At 34.3% G+C, this 20,773-nt stretch overlaps 1 protein-coding gene across 3 annotated transcripts in view; it reads right to left on the bottom strand.

Annotated features, from left to right (window-relative positions):
* Window positions 1–20,773, bottom strand: part of LOC125674100 (uncharacterized) — a 99,575-nt gene that overhangs the window by 6,611 nt on the left and 72,191 nt on the right. For 2 of the 3 annotated variants that reach the window (XR_008801893.1, XR_008801892.1), the window contains exons 1-4: window positions 12,544–13,557; window positions 10,828–10,896; window positions 8,275–8,312; window positions 8,088–8,139 (exon numbers count right to left, since the gene is read on the bottom strand). Coding sequence is in view for 1 of the 3 variants with exons in the window: in XM_056160408.1 (XP_056016383.1) it covers window positions 8,088–8,139; window positions 8,275–8,276 (54 nt within the window). In the remaining 2 variants the exon portion in view is untranslated. Of the gene's footprint in view, window positions 1–8,087; window positions 8,140–8,274; window positions 8,313–10,827; window positions 10,897–12,543; window positions 13,558–20,773 lie in introns of those variants that run through there. The other variant, XM_056160408.1, reaches the window with a different exon arrangement.

Below are 20,773 nucleotides of genomic sequence, written 5' to 3'. Positions count from 1 at the left end.
TTGCGTTCTTCAATGTTTGTCGTAAATAAAAAAAATCCACAAAAAAGAGAGATTTCACTCTGTACATTTCCATGAATTGAATATAATTCATGATATCTCCGTTCTCATCTAACAATGAATATAATGTCGTGCATTCATCTTATAATTCTTATAATTGCATTTCATTCGGGTTTTTTATAGTGACAAATGTATCAGGTTTTGAAATAGCTGAGTCAATTGTTCATTGTTTGTATTATTTTTATAATCATCTTATCACGCTTGATTGTTGTGCACTGACCAATAACTCGCATCTGCTGTTTATGTTAAAGTCAAATTTGCTGCGTTATGTTTATCTAACTTGGGTAGGGTCTGCATTTTGAAATTATCTTAATTATGAAGCAATGCGGGTTCCTGTATAAGTTTGACTATCTACGTGTGCCTTGTATGCACACAATTCATTCCTGTGAAAGACTCTCGATCAACTATCCAAAAACGTTATAATCTAGGGTACCAGTGGCCGATCACGATGTAAGTTTTACAAGTTCTGATATCTTTGTTTTTAGACCTGCAATTTAAATACCACTGTAAAGTTCATTTATACTTTAAGGTAGTGAATTACATGCATTTAATTTGAATAGCAATGTAACCTAACATAATTTACTTTTTCATTATGACTTTATGACAAACACGCGCTATTTAGGATCTGCGCCTATATGTGAACTGTTTGTGGTCAATAAAATGGAACTAGTTAACTGACTGTAATTTAATAAAAGTGACATGGGAGGCAGTACAATGAGTTTATTGTATATATATTATTTCCACACCTATCTTTCAGATATAAAGTTTTTCTATTTACCTTTATGTTTTCATTGTACCATAAAACACCGTTAACCATAAGTTCAGAAGATTGTTTTCTAAAAAAATTAACCGTTTCCAGGATTTAATCACATCCCTCCAAAACATATTATTTGGTTTCTCAAGTTTTTGTAAAGCATACAATGGTCCAAATTTGATGACATTGCTAATATCAACTTCTGCTCCTATAATAGATTCCACTTGACTGTATGAAAGAGAAGTTTTTTAATCCTTGATATTTTTAGACTTGCAATAAACTTTTCAATATTTACAATATTTAATCCCCCTTTCTCACATTCTTGTGTGGCGACTGATTTTTTAGCTTTCGCGACAGGTTTTTACCATAACAAGTTAACAAATATTTGATTTAACTTGTCTATAATGTCTTTAGATAAATTGGGTAATGAAATAAGCAAGTTTACCAGTTTTGAAATTGCTAATGATTTAATTACTGTAATACGTCTAATAGGAGTAAGATTTCTTTTTTCCCCATAAATTAATTCAAAAGATTGTGAATAGCAATGATTTATTTATCAAAATCTATTTTTACTGTCTCACCTAAAGAAACATCAAATTCTATTCTAATGCTTTATCTTCCACTAATCATTTTGCTGAATACCTCTTACTACCAATTCATACCACTTGAATTTTACTATAATTAACAGTTAGACCAGACATCTTTTTAAACATCTTTAAGGTCGTCTAATGTAGCCTCTAAATATTCCTTACTACCATTTAAGAATATAGAAGTGTCATCTGCAAATTTTGAAATTAAAAGAATTATATTAGTTATTTTTATATCTTTTACCTTTTCATTACCTTTTAATTTTATTTAAAGTATTTCTACATATGATGCTTACTCCTCCTAGGCACCTTATCCCACTTTGCATGATAAAAACAAGTACGGTGAGATTGGATCCCCTCTTGTCTAAAACCACGCCTATTTTGAAACTACCTTGGTAAATTTCCACCTTGGTTTATTGTTGTTGATATATCATTGTAAAATACTGTGATCCACTTAATGAAAGGTGACGATAACGAACAGTGATCAATCTCATAACTCCTACAAGCAATACAAAATAAATAGTTGGACAAACACGGACCCCTGGATACACCAGAGGTGGGATCAGGTGACTAGGAGGAGTAAGCATCCCCTGTCGACCGGTCACACCCGCTGAGAGCCCTATATCTTGATCAGATAGATTCACCAAACTTGAAAAACTCTACATTCTTATTAAATAACCCCAAGAGTCTGTATCAAATGCTATTTCAAAATATATGAGGAGGATCATGCCAGGAATATTTTTAACCTGAGTGTAATTCATTAGGTCATAAATTAGTCTAGTGTTTTCTGAAACGCTTCTTCCTGATATAAATCTACCTGCAATAGATGCAGACCCTATCTTATAAACTGTTTTGAGTAAGGTAATAGGACGCCAATTTAAAAAAAAAATATTGTTTTGATTTGTCTGGTTTTGCTAAACAGGTAATGATCCCTTGGTTTTGTGTAAATGACAGTTCTCCCTTATTATAACCAGAATGTAATGCCCTAGTAATCAAAATTCCCAGGTCTTTCCACTTCTTGGACTTGTATTGTTTTTCATTTTTTAAATAGTGTTTGTTGTTTTTTGATAAGTTATATCCACCTCTAGAATTAAATTTTCTTTTCATGACATTATAGGAACATTTTTAAATAATTCGTCATTTTCCCATTCACGTAAATTTCCCACGGGTGTTTTATTTTCATATAAATTTTCATAATATTTACATATCTCCTCCAATATCTCATGCTGATTTGTAATTGCTTTACCATTTTCTAATTATATCCAATGAATTATTTTGTTTGTAAAATTTCTTTTCTTTTGATTGCTGAAATATTCTGGCCTCTAGCCATTTTGCTTTTAATCTAATCATTCCTGCTTTTAGTTTATCTCTCCTTAATAGTTCTAATTGCTTCTTTGCATTTTCCAAACTAAAGTCAGTTCTGTCAATTCTTCATTCTCTTCCAGGTCGTTTATTAAAACATCCATTTTTTTTCTCTATGCCTTTTTATATTTTTGCATATGAGCTGAATGTGATATACATTTTGCTCTTATTTCCATCATTAACACCCCTAAAACAACATGTTATTTATTCTAAAATTAACTTCATTATCTGGTCACAATCAAACATATTTCAATCAGTTAACCGCCGTAAAATGGATAAAATATTGTCAAAACGGCGTAAAACTCAATCAATCAATTATTATCAATAGAACCAATATAATCGATATTATAAACCGGAATCATAAACTGCTTTTTTGTTTGTAATAGTATTTGTTTGATTTTCTAAACATATTTTTTTTGTCATAAAGCAGAGTTATCAAATTTCCATAAACCTTTCCCTCTTTGAAAATCCTGAAATCTTAATGACAAAATGACCATAGAATGGTCTGATCTTTAGCCTGGTTTTACAACACAATCATGTACACTGTAAAATAAAATAAAATGGAGACAAAAAAGAAATATAATCTGGCTAATATAGTGGGATTTTGTTTCCTCCAATTATATCTTCTTGTATCTGGGTATAGTTCTCTATATATATCAAAAACATCTAAGTCATTCATTGCTTCTAACATAGTATTTCTGGTATTTGGGTTGTTAACACTATTATCTTTATAGAATTTAAGTCAATGATTGGATTCATGACAACATTAAAATCCCCACATAATATACATGTATAGTGATTATTTTCAAAATATTGTGCATTTTCTACTACAGTCTTACAAAACATTAGTGAATCTTTGTTTGGACCATATAAATTAACTAATGTTATTCTTTTACCTTCTATACTTAAATCTAAAATAGTGTAATTGCCATTATTATCCCTTTTTCTCTTTATGGAAGGTGAATATAACGAACAGTGATCAATCTCATAACTACTATAAGCAATACAAAATAGATAGTTGGGCAAACACGGACCCCTGGACATACCAGAGGTGGGATCAGATGCCTAGGAGGAGTAAGTATCCCCTGTTGACCGGTCACACCCGCCGTGAGCCCTATATCTTGATCAGGTAAACGGAGTTATCCACAGTCAAAATCAGTGTGCCAAGAACGGCTTAACAATCGGTATGAAACACATCAGACAGCATTTGACCCAATGCGAGGTTGTATTGACGAACTAGATCGTTATAACGACCATAGAATTTGCGAAATGCTAACTTCAATCGAGACTGTTGAAACCCCTGTACCATCAACTTGTTTGTCAGTAGCTTACCTCGATTTAAAAACTGACTATACGCAGAACAAACTCTTGCATATCGAATCAGTTGAGATATATAAACACCATATGCAGGTGATAATGGAATATTGCTACATAAATATGGGAAGTTGACGATGGAGAAGCTGAAATCATCCCGTTTCTCATACAGTTGAGTTGTCAGTTTGCCGTTAATGTCTACTTTCAATAAAATATCTAAGTATGAAGCAGAAGTGGACGACAAATTCAAATATCTACAACAAATTCAAAAGTATTGTTAAAACGTACAGCAGTTCCCCTTGCATTGGAAACAAATGAACTGAAAAAACACTTTTCAAATCCCCATTCATTTGGAATGATATTATGATTTTCAACAAAATGCGTATCTTGTAGACAATAAATGGCACATCAGTTTGACTTATAAAATTTCAAAACGTCTTTCCTTTTTTCTTGACAACTTAATCCTTGACAGTTAACGGTTAATATTTTAATTTCATTCATTGTAAACAAAGTCTATATCTAGCAAATGCATATTAACGAAAGGTTGTAAAGTCAGCCAGAGTACGATAGCATACTAACAGAATACAAAGGAACTTTCAAAAAACCTTAAAATCAGGGTTAGGGTTAGGGTTCGAACATGAACCTTGTGGTGGTTTCTTATATCTATAGATATTTGTCGTACATCCCCACAAGGAGATTATCAATTCATGCTTTCGTGTTTACATGCAATAATAAATAATTTCAATGTTATTTATTACAATTGTTTTGATTGGCCAAAAATAAAGATGAACAAGAATTTACACATCAATAAATCCGAAAACGCGATGTATTCATTCACGCTTGAAAACAAATAAAATAGTGCGGGCAAACTATTCAAAGTTTTGCAATTGCTAATAAAGTGAATGAATTGGAATTATAAGAATCAAACATTCTTTTTGAAGAATTCATCGATGTGTAAACTCTGGACAATTTACTCATAATCTTAACATAAAAGTGCTTCGCACTTTTATTCAGTTTGTGAGTAAAATATCCGGAGTTTACACATCGATAGATTCTTCAAAAAGAATGTTTAATCCTATAATAAATATTGCGATCCGGAGCCATGATTTGAACAAACTTAAATCTACACCATGTTAGGAAGCTTTCATGTAGGTGTCAACTTTTCTGGCCCAGTAATTCTTGAGAAGATTTGTAAATGACCCCTCCCTATTTTTGCATTTTCTTGATTATCTACTCTTCGGAGAGAGTATGACCCTTTACATGAACAACATTTAATCCTCTTTAAAGACCCAAATAAAATACCGTACGGTTTCTTCACGGACCACTGGATGTGGGCGGAGCTCATCTATGGTCATTGTTATTTACCTGGCCAAGAGATCAGGGTGCTGTGTATACTTTTGATGTACACAGGAAGGGTCTCAGGGCCGTCTTCAGTGTTTCTGTGGTCATATAATATATAATGTTTGTATCCCTATGGTTAGATGACACACAGTCTACACCCCCCTCTTTCTCTCTTTTACTCTTAGTCATTGGCTCAATGAATAATTTCTTTTATAAATATAGAACTATCATAAATTGATAATATAAATTATTTCAATAAGTTACAAGTTTTAGAAATTAATGGGCAAATTATTGTTTGATTTCTGATTGTGTAATCTTTAATGCAAGTATATAAAGGGGGGAATATCAAAATTGCGTTGTTCAGGGGTCTTTTTAAAAACAATTGAATTTGGAGAAAATAGCAGTTGTGGACAGGTCATTGCTATCAAAACTCTAGAATTCAGGGCTTCCTCAAGATCTAAGGAATGCCTGTAGGTACTGGCTGTTATTGTTATCAAAACACCTCTCTGGGGTAGCTGTAGACCACAGTTTTTGCAGATGTCACTCAACCTGAAATCTATTGTTAAATGTTTGATTGACAGACGGCTAACAATTTGGGGGTGTTACCTTAAAGTTGGGTCTTTAAGCAAGGATAACGTTTTCTAAGTTTGTTTGAAATTGGCCCAGTGGTTTTTGACATGGTTTTTGAATGATGCCACTAATTGTTTACTAATTCTGCAGTATCTACAGTTCAAAAGTGGAGTGACAGTTTTGTGCCACAGCAGATTGGTGGCAAGTTTGACTGAAATTAGACCTGAGGTTCTGCACATCTAAGATGAATTCTAATATTCTAATATTCAACACCGGTTTAAAACAGGATGTCTTCTAAAATTTTGGTAAAGGACTACCTTCTCTTTATAAATATCCATTCAGTTTGAATGTAGTATCAATAACACTAAAGAACATGTTATGGAAATGTTTGTACACATAAACAATATATACATATAACTAGTTTGGTCCCACCCTGGATTCAGAACCCCTACCCTGAGGATTAGGAAATTTAAAATTTTGGTAGAGGCTTTCCTGATTTACATCACATGCATTTAAGTATTCTTAAACTTGTGCAAATGCAGAGAAAAACATTTCTGATAATTGGTAAAGTTTGCCCAGCCCCTAATACCCTGTGGGCAGGAGTCCTGAAATGTACAATTTATATCAGCCTAAGATGCTTCATACCAAGTTTGAAAAGAAGTGGAATGATAGTTATCATGAAGTTAAAATATGTTCAATTGCTTACATATCTAATCATTGACCATTTTGACCCTACTATGATACAAAAACTCCTACCCCTGGGATCATGAAATTTACATTTTTGGTAAAGGACTACCTGCGTTTTCTAAAGTTTCATTACTTTTCAATTTAGTGTTAATAGCACTAAAGAAAACATTATTTAAATATTTTACAAAGTTACACTTTATACCCTGGATTCACCTCTATCTCGGGGATCATGAAATTTTAATGTTGGTAGAAGCCTTTCTCCTTTATATCAATATGCATTTAGTTTTTCTACTGATAAGCAATTTCGGTGTTTTTTTAACATTTGTCAAATTTTGACATTCTGTGCCCAGCCTCCAAGGCTCCACGGGTGCAGGAGTGCGGAAATTCACAATTTATGTCACCCTTGTCTAAAAACTGTTTCATATCAAATTTGAAAATAATTGTAATGATACTTATTAAGACGTTAAATTTTTTCAATGGTTAACGCACAACGGACGACGGCGGACGCTGACCAATTGCAATAGGTCAACTCAGTAACTGTTGATGAACTAGCAATATGAATATGCACTAGTTAGGGATGGTTACATATTGATTTGACTAATCATTTTCCTTCGACTTTTGGGGAGAAACTTTTTAAAAGTTTCTAACTGTATAGTTTCCTTTGAAAGCTTTGATCCCATATTGGGTCCCAACCCTAACCTGAAACCACTGATTTCAATAAGCTTAAATCTGCACTATCTGAGAAGGTTTGCGCATCAACATGACTAATTATGGTCTAGCTGTTCATGAGAACAGTTCACTATACATCATCATATAAAACTTTGATCCCTTATTGTAACCCAACACTACCTACGGGGCCACAAACTACACAAACTTGAATCTGCACTATTTAAGATACTCGTTTATCAACAATAAGACTAATAATTGTTCTGTTGCTCTAGAGAAATAGATTGTTTAAAGATATAAACTTAATCCCGACGAATTCCTGCATGAGAAGTTTGACTTGGACAAGCTATGTCTGAAAGTTTTCAAACCAGTTTCATCTTTCTAACCCAGTGGTTTTTTAAAGGACTTCACCCGATTTTCCTTTTAATAAGTGTCTCCCCTTGAGATATGACCCTTATGCTTTTTAAAAACAAACTTAAATGCCTTTCACCTAAAGATAATCTGTGCCAAGTTCAGTTGTAAACAGTTTTGGAGGAGTATTTGAAATTGTGAAATATTAAAAAAATAGACATAAATGGCGTTGAAAATGGAGGATTTATGTTGGGATTAACGTTGGCAAGATAAAGAAACCTCACGACAAAGATAAAAAAAATGGGACACTTCTCCTTAAGCCTCTATTTCTGTGAAAAATCCTCGAAGGGATGTAAAATAACAACATTCAAACAAACATTACATGTTATGTATCATACCGTATTGCTGCAGATATTTCCGATAACAAAGATGATGAAAATACACTTCATCCTGCAAACGAAATAAAGTAAATCATCTTGATAATTAAACAGAATGAAAAACTGAATGGTTGATTTATTCGTTTAAAATGAATGCGATTAAAATACTTGTATATGAAAATATTTTTAAAAAATATATCATTATTACATGACTTGAAGTCTTTTCCGGTTAAGTAGTATCTCCAGCTGAAATATAGAATAGCAATAATATATATTTTTAATGGATTTTTCAATCATATCACTGCACAGAAGAAAGGAAATTAACATAAACTCAATTTTTGTCTTGGGCTATATTGCCCACCCGAGTTACCTTGGTCCTGTGTTTGTTCTTTAAAAGATTTTTAAAATATTTTTTTTATCAATCCTGATTCTCAAGAAAAGTTTGACTCTATATTGTGGCCCCAACGTAGCCCCAAAGAATTGCAACATAATTGGAAATGAATTCCCATAACACAGAGATGTTCCAATACCAATATGAATATAGCATGCTATTGCTCTTCTGGATAAGACCAAGATCACGAGGTCAAGCACCAAAGTGTAACAATGTCTTGCCAAATAGAATCTATACACAAACTATGAATGCTTAACCTACAGTAGTTCAGGAGATATTGATAATGTCAGGTTTTTAAGAACGTGGGTCAAGGTTACAAGATCAAATACGATTGCAATATTGTATTCAAGAATATATACACAAAATATGAAAGACCTACCTGAAATAGTTTCGAAAATATTTAACAGGTTACGTTTTCATCAAATTAAGTCAAATTCTAAGTTCACAAGGTCAAAGTATGATTGATTGATTGAATATTGTTTAACGTCCCTCTCGAGAATCTTTCACTCATATGGAGTCGTAACCATTGCCGGTGAAGGGATGCAAAATTTAGGCCTATGCTCGGCGCTTACGACCTTTGAGCAGGGAGAGATCTTTATAGTGCCACACCTGCTGTGACACGGGACCTCTGTTTTTGCGGTCTCATCCAAAGGACCGCCCCATTAAGTCGCCTCATACGACAATCAAGGAGTAATAAGGACCTATTCTAAACCTGATCCCCACGGGATAAGAATAATAATGATAATAATAAATTGATTTTGAAAAGCGTAAAATCCACATTGCTCTAAACGTTATTTAAATAACAATAGAATAAATAAAATAATTGTCTCAGAACGAATGACTGGTAGGTGAAGATAAGGAGTCCGTTATGATTGCACAACATAGTAATCTTGACTTAGAGATTTCATCTGCACAGACTAGTTGTAACGAATTGTAAACAGATGCGTCTTTAGTTTACATTTAAAGATATAGAGACTAGCAACAGTTCTGATATCATATGGTAGAGCATTCCACAGTTTAGGGCCAGCCACACTAAAAGCTCGAGTTTGAGTCACAGATGAGGTAGTAAATGATTGTAGGCTCTGATCACTGGACCGCAGAGTTCTGGAGGGAGCATAGTTTGTTATGAGTTCCTGCAGATAGGATGGAGCCATGTTCTTGACTGTTTTGTACACTAACACCAATGTCTTGAAGATGACTCTTTGCTGAACTGGCAGCCAATGGAGGGAACGTAGTACTGGTGTAATGCTGTCATATTTGTGGGTGTCTGAAATGATTCTGGCTACAGCGTTTTGGTTGGATTGGAGTCGCTGGATCTGCTTTGATGGTAAGTCGTAGTAGAGAGAGTTACAGTAGTTCAGCTTTGTTGTTATGAAGGCATGGACAACGCATTCCAGCGATTCCCTGCCCATACATCTCCTCAACCGGCTCAGGTTCTTAAGGAGGATGAAGGCACCTCTGCACACTGATGATATATGTGCCTCCATGGTCATATGACAGTCAATGGTTACACCAACGCCCTTAGCCTTAGTAACAGGAGTGAAAGAATCGTCTCCTACTTGCAGTGATGGTATGTGCAGCTTAGAGGCCATTGTTTGGATGATATCATTAGCACCTCTACTATGAAGTGAAAGGTCTTGTCATAAGAAATCTATATACGCAATATGAAAGATCGACTTAAAAAGTGCAGAAGATAGTGAATAGATCAGAAATTCGAAAAGTAGGTTTACCTCCAAAGTCAAGATCACAAGGTCAAACCTCACGAAATAATAAAGTGATGTCATAAATAATCTTTATTCAAAATATGAAAACTTTACCTTAAATAGTTCAGGGGATATTGAATAGGTTAGGGTTTCTTAAAAGTTGGTCAGTATCCAAGGTCAAAATATCAAACACCTCTATGTCACAAGGTTTTGTCATCAAGAACCTATTTACAAGTAATAGAACTACACCTAAAATAGTTAGGTTATGTTTTCCTAAAAGTCTTCAAGTTCAATGTCACAAGGTCAAAGATCATGGTATGAAATGAAAGCCTTAGGTATTGCTATAAAATATACATGCAAGACATGAAAGATTTTCTTTAAATAGTCCAGGATATATTTCCATGTGAGGGTCACAAGATCACATACCATTGCATTAAATGAAAGGTCTGTCCGTAAAGAATATATAAAATCATACAAAATATATAAGCACTACCTTAGATTGTTCAAGAGCTATTTCAAAACATTTTCCTTTCCTACTGTGGTCCACCCTACCCCCGGTGGATCATGATTTGAACAAACTTGGATCTATTCTGCTTGAAAGCTTTCATGTAATTTCAATTTTTTCTGGCACATTGGTTCTGGAGAAGACTTATCCCTATATACTTACATGTAAAACTTTGATCTCCTATTGTGGCCTATCCTAACCCTCGGGAATATGATGTTAACAAACTTGAATCTGCAATATATCAGGAAATTTTCATGTTAATTTCCACTTTTTCGACCCTGTGGATTTTGAGAAGAAATTTTTAAAATATTTCCCCTATATACTCATCTTCCAAACTTTGATCCCCCATTGTGGCCCCACCCTACCCCTAGAGCCATGCTTTTAACATATTGAATTTGTGCTATATGAGAAAGCTTCAACTTTTTTGGCCCAGTTGTTCTTGAGAAAAAGAGTTGATGCTACTTAGTTCTTTAGTCGGCAAGCAGAATAGGAGGGCTTAAAATTAAACATACCTACAGTTTATATGCCTAGTTAAAGGGTATGTGTATCTATTGTAGAATTTTTCTAGTATATTTTAAAACTTTCTCGTGAAAGCCATGTCAGGAATTAAATTCAATAATAGAAGAATCTAACGAATATCTGATGAAATTAACACGATCACATATTCGTAGTAATGGTACATCTGTACCGACCGATGCCTCTTCGAATCTGCAGTACCATTCAAGCTAACTCACTTAATTATGCAAATGAAATATTTCCGGCTTTTTTCCAAAATGGCCACCCTCTCTTGATACCAGGTATCAGGACAACTCGCCCTCAAGACAACTCGCCCCTCTTTGGGATAACTCGCCCCTAAGACAACTCGCCCTCAAGACAACTCGCCCCCTCTTTGGGACAACTCGCCCCCTCTCTTAATATAACTATTCCCTTCATATCATACATGTTTACAATTATTATTTTTGGTCTAAATCCAAGAGGTGTATGAGCTACAAGAGATAATTACATGTACATGTATCAGAATATCCATGCTTCACATTTACACTTATGTATGCTGTATCGATAAAACACACACACACCTCCTAACCACCAACATTTTTTCTCAGTATTGGAGGCATTTACTCAATTACCTGAAGATCAGTAAATGTAATTTTCCTTGCTAAATGAATTATGAAAAATATCATTTTTTTCTGAAATGCAATAATTCAATCTGTGTATGATTCTGTTAGAATTCACCATTCTTGTAAAAGTATGAAATAAAAAGACGTATCTTTACAGGGTTAAAAGTGTAAATTTTTGTACAATTAGTCTCTCTCACACATACACAAAATGAAAATAAAATGTGATAATATATTTATATATAATATTGGGGGCGAGTTATCTTAAGAGAGGGCGTGACTTGTCCTGAGAGAGGGCAAGTTGTCCTAAGAGGGAGTGAGTTGTCTTGAGGGCGAATTGTATTGGGGCGAGTTGTCCAACATTCTCAGAGAAAATCAAACCGAAACTAAATTAGTGCTCCCTAGCGGTAACTGTTATTATCACGTGACTCTGCTCATCGGAGATTTGCGGAGACAGTCGAGTGTCTGGTTGAACGAGACTATGTACGTCCGCGATTACAACTTAATAATCAGATAGTGTAAAAGGTGCGCACTTATCATCAGACGTTTCATTTCATAAAATGCATACAGTTTCATAAACGAATTGAATTTGCAAGGTACGAAATTGAAATATATAAAAAAGAAAGAAAAGTTCAATAAATATTGGATGTTATACATATATAATTTTCTACTTTCACTTCAAGAAAGAAAACATGGATTTAGACATAACACGTGCAAATCAGAAATCGGGAATCAATCATGAATTAAAGTCGGAACAACTCACATCACTTCCTACTTAGAGGCAAGAGATATTGTGTGCCTATTACCAACAGGCTGATGCCATTTCTTTCTGATGACCTTATCACCATCTTCATCAAAAGTAGTTCGCGGGAATCTCCTATCCCACAATGTCAGCATGGAAAATTTGGTTTGTGTGTAAACTCTGGCGAAAGTTTGCAGCGTAAATTCCTCGACATTTAGAATAAAATTTAACGTTAGCAGGTTCATGTGCCTTGTATCACTTGGAGTAACTGTTTTTGGTATTCCGTCACGTATACATGCTTATGATTGAATAAATGAATTACAACCAAGACACACTATATTTTCAAGATGCTTTACACTTCGTATTTCAAACGCTTTTCGATAATTCCAAGCTGACATTTTTTTTAAGCATTACTTTTTTTTAACTATTGAATAATGAATTGAGACTCTGTTCCAGACGTAAAACTCATCAGTAGTACTACTAATTTAAGATTGTTTAGTCTGTTCACTGGAGTGATGATCAAGCGAAGCTGTCTACGATCCAACATAATCATGCTTCACTAAATCTCCATATATTTTCCCTTACTTCTGGCGGAGAGTAAGAATTATGAATCTTAATTGATCCATCACATCACAATCCATTTAAGATTATCTTGATTACGGATATGTCGTTTGAAATATGTTTGAAAAGTTCGTATTTGTCCTGTGCTGTTATGAGTTTCTTTTTTTAAAAATGTACGTAGTTCTGGACGTAGTTTATATATCTGGCAAGTTGCCACATGCAAGTCAAATTAGATACACACTAGAGAGATATACATCGATTTAAATAGCTGTCGAGTTTCATTCATTATTTAAATAGTCCAGGTTGCTGGTTCTTAAAACCTACTCGAGAAAGCTTTTTCCTGGTGAAAAATGTATGTTAAAACGATTTTACTCTCACAGGGGCGTCGGGAAAGGGGCGGCAGGGGCGGCGGTCGCCGCCCCAATAATTTTGCAAAAAAAATAAAAAAATAAAAAATAAAAATAGAATAGTAAAGAAAAAGGTGAAGTAGGTACCTGGGCCCGACGTGTGTACACAATAATTAAAAATAAGGTATTAAGTATGCTTCATTAATTGATCGATCGATGTTTGGACGCTTTACATTGTACACTACCGCAAGTCGTTAAGTCATTAAACAATTATCAAACAATATAACTGTTACAATAAATGAGCATGTGAGGTGAATGAGCATGTGAATTAAAGGAAAATACTGAAGATGAATCAAAATTACTGTCTAAAACAACTTTTTGAGATTTTTTGTTTACCTGTGAAATGCGAAAGGAAGAGTCCTTCAATACTTCCTGGGAATCTCTCAACATCTATATGTGTCTCTTATTTCAAGTAACAAAGTACAAAATCAATTTGACTTGCATGTGGCAACTTGCCAGATATATAAACTACGTCCAGAACTCTGTATATTTTTTTTAAAAAAGAAACTCATAACATCACAGCATAAATACGAACTTCTCAAACATATTTCAAATAAAATATTCTGCAACATAAATTGATTAAGTTTATGCCGCGTTCACACGGATGCGCATTAAAATGTCCATGTGAACGCGGTTCAGATTTAATTCGCTAATGCAAATCAAATTCTTTGTGTGAACGAGGCATTAGGTAAATGTTTGTATAAAAGTTAAAAAGTGTTTTACAAGAATATTGTAATTGCGGCACTATGACAGCAATATCTATGGGCAGAGAATGGAAAGAATAAGTTATCAAATGGCGATCACATTTTCACAAGAAAAGGGAGAGAGCAAAAAAAAAAAAGGGGGGGGGGGCTGCTGAAGAGCAGGGGTGCGTTTTACAAAAGAACTTACGACTTACGACCAACTTTCCATACTGAAATTTTCCAGTTTATTGTAAGATAATTCGTTCTAAATGCAAAATATTTTTTAAGATGTGGAAAATTAAGCCTCAGAAAAGTTTTTCTTCATTCATTTAAAGTAACAACTGTGTAATACACTTCAAGACTTGCGACTTTGTCGTAAGTTGTTTTGTAAAACGGGCCCCAGAAGTAGAGGTTGCCACTGTAAGTTTATCTTTTCAATGTTGTTTTCAGGGGAATTATTAATTGGATAGGCTTGTAAAATTATTTCTAAAGGTGAATATCAGAGAAGAAATAATAAGATTTGAAAGGCTGTTTCTTTTTCGGTATTTTATTTTTACTCATTTTCAATTTTCTTTATATTTGTGAAACAACATACTGTCACAATCAGTAGGTGAGAGATTGTCAGAAAATGGCAACTCCGGGAAAAGAGGTAGTATACACAAGCGCTTGCTAAAATAGCATTACGAATTTAAAATATGTACATGCATACATCATGTACAATATAAGTATATATGTATATTTATGAAGTATATGAAGCAGTGGAACATAAGGACGACTTCCCATTTTCAATGAAATTTCCGCTGCCCTCGTTCATATTACAATAAGCCTTTTGATTTTACAAAATGTCGTCCACCCCATAATATGTTGATATAGTTAAAAATGAGGACCTCAAATCACTTATTATTAAAGGTTTTGAATACAGAGAACCTCGGTCTTTTAATTAGCAACAGAACTTCATCTCTATTATGAGTTCTGTAAAAGATTATGACAGACGATGGACTAAATATGAAAAAAAGAACTTGATACAGTGTCAGAATGGGTTAAAAGCATAAGAGGGATATTAAAATCCCGCATTAGACACATGAAAACAAAAGTACGCACCATCTATCCTTCTGTGTTTAGTAAACCAGAAGTGATAAAAGAATTAGATAGGTTACATGAGGAATATGTTTTGGTTCCAGCTGACAAAGCTAGTAACAACATTGTCTTTGTTTGTAAGGCTCATTATTACAACTGCATTTTAAACGAACTTCGCATTAATTCCACTTTTGGTAATCATACTTATACTCCAACTGCCCTTTCAAAAGATGAAATTCTTCAAAACCATGCTTCAGTTTTAGACACCTTTAATATCCCAGTCAATGGGTCGAATGAATATGAGTTACCGTACCTATACTGGATTCTTAAACTACATAAAAACCCTTACAAACAAAGATACATTGCTGGATCCAGTAAGTGCTCTACCAAGCCCCTATCTTTGCTCCTCACGAAAATGTTAACAGCTGTGAAGGAGAAACTTCAAACTTACTGTGCGACTACATATGCCAGAAGTGGTGTTTATCAAATGTGGATTCTAAAAAATTCCAAAGAACGTTTAGTAAACTTGAAATCGCAGAATTTTTCCCAAATCAATAACATTAAAACCTATGACTTTTCAACACTATACACGATCATTCCTCACGATAAATTAAAGACTAGACTTTTAGACATCATAGACAGTTGCTTCTTCAACAAAAACGGAAAACGGAAATAGTCATATCTAGTGATCAGTCATTCAAAAACTTACTTTGTTAAACACCACTCTGAATCCACGCAAAAGTACTCTGAAATTGAAATAAAAAATATGCTAGAGTTCCTCATTGACAATATCTTCGTGGTCTTTGGTGATCAGGTCTTCCAACAGTCTGTTGGAATTCCCATGGGCACGAATTGTGCTCCTTCGTTAGCTGACCTGTTTCTATATTCATATGAAGCAGAATTTATTCAAAAACTTCTACGCGAGAAGAATAATTCTCTCGCTGTGACCTTCAATTCAACATTTAGATATATCGATTACGTTTTGTCTATTAACAATAATAGCTTTCATTCATATGTCGATTTGATATATCCCTGTGAGCTCGAAATAAAGGACACCACAGAGTCGTCCACTTCTGCTTCATACTTAGATATTTTATTGAAAGTAGACATTAACGGCAAATTGACAACTCAACTATATGACAAACGGGATGATTTCAGTTTCTCCATCGTCAACTTCCCATATTTATGTAGCAATATTCCATTATCACCTGCATATGGTGTTTATATATCTCAACTGATTCGATATGGAAGAGCTTGTTCTGCGTATAGTCAGTTTTTAAATCGAGGTAAACTACTGACAAACAAGTTGATGGTACAGGGGTTTCAACAGTCTCGATTAAAGTCAGCATTTCGTAAGTTCTATGGTCGTTATAACGATCTAGTTCGTCAGTACAACCTATCATTGGGTCAAATGCTGACTGACGTGTTTCATACCGATTGTTAAGCCGTTCTTGGCACACTGATTTTGACTGCGGATAACTCCGTTTACCTGATCAGGATATAGGGCTCACGGCGGGTGTGACCGGTCAACAGGGGATGCTTACTCTTCCTAGGCACCTGATCCCACCTCTGGTGTGTCCAGAGGTCCGTGTTTGCCCAACTATCTATTTTGTATTGCTTATAGGAGTTATGAGATTGATCACTGTTCGTTATCTTCGCCTTGCATCAACTAAGCATATCCATTTTCCATTCCACGTTTTAGCAACACCCGATGATTGTTTACAAACAACCTCTTCAAACCCACGCGGATTTCGTGTCGTACTCTACGCGTTTCAAAACGTATCACAAAACATTTGTTTGCTATTGCAGCACAAGATTATTCTAAGTACTCTAAAGAAATATATGATACTGCGTAGGTAGTTTGACAGAATCGCAATTGTATATGAAAAGGAAATTTTTAATTCCTACCCAGAGTTATTGTTCCGTACTTTATTTGTTCTGACTGTTTTGTAAAGAACAAGGTACAATTGTGTACATAAAAAGGCCCAAAAAATTCTCTAATTTAAATGTCTTGAATCAAGCTTGATATGTGTTTTGAATAAGTTAAATACATGCCAAGTATACTATCTCAACTTAAATCAAAGTTATTTCTAATTCTATAACATTATTAAGTCATGAATAAGAGTTTTCCCCGCTATTATTTGAAAAAAATTTGATAACTGTTAAATTTGATCCAGATTATTGCTTAGGAAAAGGTGTGCCCATCCGTCGAGCAAAATACAATTAATATATATTGTGTATTAAGAGAAGAGGAAAAATGTATTTGAATATGAATTTGCTCGACGCATGGGCTGTATGTTTTCTGAAAGGAAAACACCCTGAATTTATGAAATGTTTCATTGATTTTGGCATTTTTGGCAATGTTATGCCAACTTCACGCTCCAGTCATACAACACAAAGCAATTTCGGATCAAATTAAACGTAGTTTTGATTTGCTTATATATTCTTTACTTGAATGCCAGATTTTGGGATACCTACTGAAATCATCTATTTTCTGGGCCAGATGACAGTAGAAGCCGATAGGTGCCGTTGATTGGAAGACTTCCCGTACTCCCATACTCTCCTAATAATTGCTGGCGCATGCGGGCCCAGCGATTAAAAACCACTCTAAAACGCTTCACAGGGGTAAAAACAGGAATAAAGCAAAAAACAAAAATGAATAAATTAAACACACACACAGTCAAATGGCATAAGATGTTATATCTGTAAAATTACCATAATAAAACACTATAATCCAAATAAATTGCTAAAGTTTTGTTTTGGATTTTTTATGTTGAGCACTATGCAAAGTATTAGAAATAAGAAATGGGCGAAATAAAACATTAAAAAGATTTAGAAATTTGCAATAAAATGGTCATTGAGAAAAACTTGTACTGTGAAAGAAGCTTAAAAATCAGAGATAACAATTTTGAAAAAGTGGATTTTTAACAGTTTGTTTTAAACGTTAATGTTTTTGGCAACTTTATTATGCTGCGGGAGGTCATTCCACAAACTGGCTGCAGCCCAACTGAATTTGCGTTCTCCCAAAGACTTTGTGCGTAGTTTTGGCACAGTAAGTCTCAGTAATGTTTCAGATCTTAGTAGTCAAGATGGGGAATACACTTCAATGAATTCTTGTAAATATTCTGGAATACATCCCGTCAGCGCGCAGAAGATAAACACCAAGATTTTGTATTGTGGACGATGCTGCACTGGTAGTCTTGCATGTAGTTCATTAATGACGTAGTGAAATAGAATTAAGTGGTCAGTCAAAATCTTAAAAACCACTGGACGAGAAAAGCCAAAACGTGTAGAAAAGCTTCACAACGAAGATTCAAGATTTTTCAAAGCAGGATTTGGAGCTTGGGGTACAATGGGGTTTAAACGGCTTACGTAAGAGTATATGAAGAACATCTTTGAACATCTGCTTTGATATTATGTAGTGTTATGTAGTATACATTCAAAATTGTTTAAACCATAACCGTAATTGTGACGCGGTCGTAATCAAGGTTTAAAGTTGCACAAATTAATTTAATTGAATAAATCTTACGCATGTTATGTTAAATTAAAATGCAAACATCTATATGTAGTTTTTAGTGGTTTCTAGACGAGTAAAGCGAACTTGGGCTTGCAGCATAAGCGATCTATAAATAGCCATGTAGTTCCAGACCTAGCTCAAGTGATCTATAAATATTCATATAGTTCCAGATTAAACAGATACAAATGATGAACAAGCAAATGAAATGATTTTGATACATATCTTTTATTAACAGAATGGCTTAGAGTTTGTGGGGATGCCTCACCCGTTACCAAAACGACCATCCAGTAGCACCACAACACCACACCGTCATCAGATCACGACAGAAACCCCTACAAGCACCACATCACCACCACAGACCACGAGAAACAAGTCAGCTAATGAACAATCTGCTATGTCAGACACTAAGACTGTGACAGATAGCAGAACATATTTAAAGATTACGATGACTGTGGCAATAGGCAGTATCTTTATTATAGTAATGATAATCGTATGTGTTGTATATATATATATATATATATATATATATATATATTATATATATATATATATATATATATATATATATATATATATATATATATATATATATATATAACGCTATGTGTGAAGTTGCACAGTCCGAAATTTTACTTTTGCCCATCATGTAAAACACTGTAGAATTATCGCACTTACGTATTTATGAGGCTGTACGACATGTCATACATTATTTCTTCTGTTTTAACCAGAATCATTTGGTTTAAAACGGTGGCGTAGAGAGGCCAAATAAAAAATATATATTATTCGTTCGGACGGATTAGTAATTCGTTCGGACGATTTACCAATTGTTCGGACGAAAGAGAAATTCATTTGGACGAATTTGGTAATTACTAATTTGTCCGAACAATTTGCTAATTCGTCCAAACAAATTGCTTATTCGTCCGAACAAATTGCTATTTCGTCCGAACGAATAATATGTTTTTTTATTTGGCCTTTTTACGCCGTCGTAGGTTTTTAATCGGTTATTACAAATATGTTCAGTTCAAACATTATTATCTATGTAAAGTGTGTTACAACAGTACCGTGCCATAAGTTGAAGAGAAATAAAAATATCAAACGCCTCTTGGTAATTCGTTGTTTTACGTTCTTTCATATGGAGGGGTATCTGTGCGATAACTGTAGTTTAATATTCGATTTGTATGTCTCCCTTCAAAGAAGAGAGACATAATTATAGTTTTGCGTCTGTCGGTGGGTATGCAAACCACATGTTCGCTGAATATATTGAAAACCATTCACTTTATCGTAACGATATTTAAAATGTGGATTGGATATGATTAGAGGAGGACCCCTACTGATTTTCAGGCGCAAAAGTCACCGGGTGAAATGCATTACTCTGTACCATTGGTTTTCACCCAATATCTTGGAATTTCTTTGCTTGATAGTGATATTTCATACAGGCGTTGATCATGGGTGGTTGATGACAGCTATTGATTTTCAGGACAGAAGGTTAAAGGTCACCGAGTGCAATGCAGTACTCTGTAGAAATGGTATCCGCGCAATATTTTAAGAACTTTGTGACGCTTAGAACTTTGATAGTGATGGTATTTCATACATGGTGACAAAGCTAGTAAAAACATTGTCTTTGTTTGTAAGGTTCATTATTACAACTATATTTTGAACGAACTTGGCATTATAATTCCACTTTTGGTAATCGTACTTATACTCCAACTGCCTTTTCAAAACAGGAAATTCTTCAAAACCATGCTTCAGTTTTAGACACATTTAATATCCCAGTCAATGGGTCGAATGAATATGAGTTACCGTACCTATACTGGATTCTTAAACTACATCAAACCCTTACAAACAAAGATACATTGCTGGATCCAGTAAATGCTCTACCAAGCCCCTATCTTTGATCTTCACGAAAATATTAACAGCCGTGAAGGAGAAACTTCAAACTTACTGTGCGACTACATATGCCAGAAGTGGTGTTTATCAAATGTGGATTCTAAAACATTCTAAAGAAC

The sequence above is a fragment of the Ostrea edulis genome, chromosome 3 (genome assembly GCF_947568905.1).
Source record: "Ostrea edulis chromosome 3, xbOstEdul1.1, whole genome shotgun sequence".
Taxonomy (NCBI): domain Eukaryota; kingdom Metazoa; phylum Mollusca; class Bivalvia; order Ostreida; family Ostreidae; genus Ostrea; species Ostrea edulis.
This window is presented reverse-complemented; position numbering and strand designations above follow the sequence as displayed.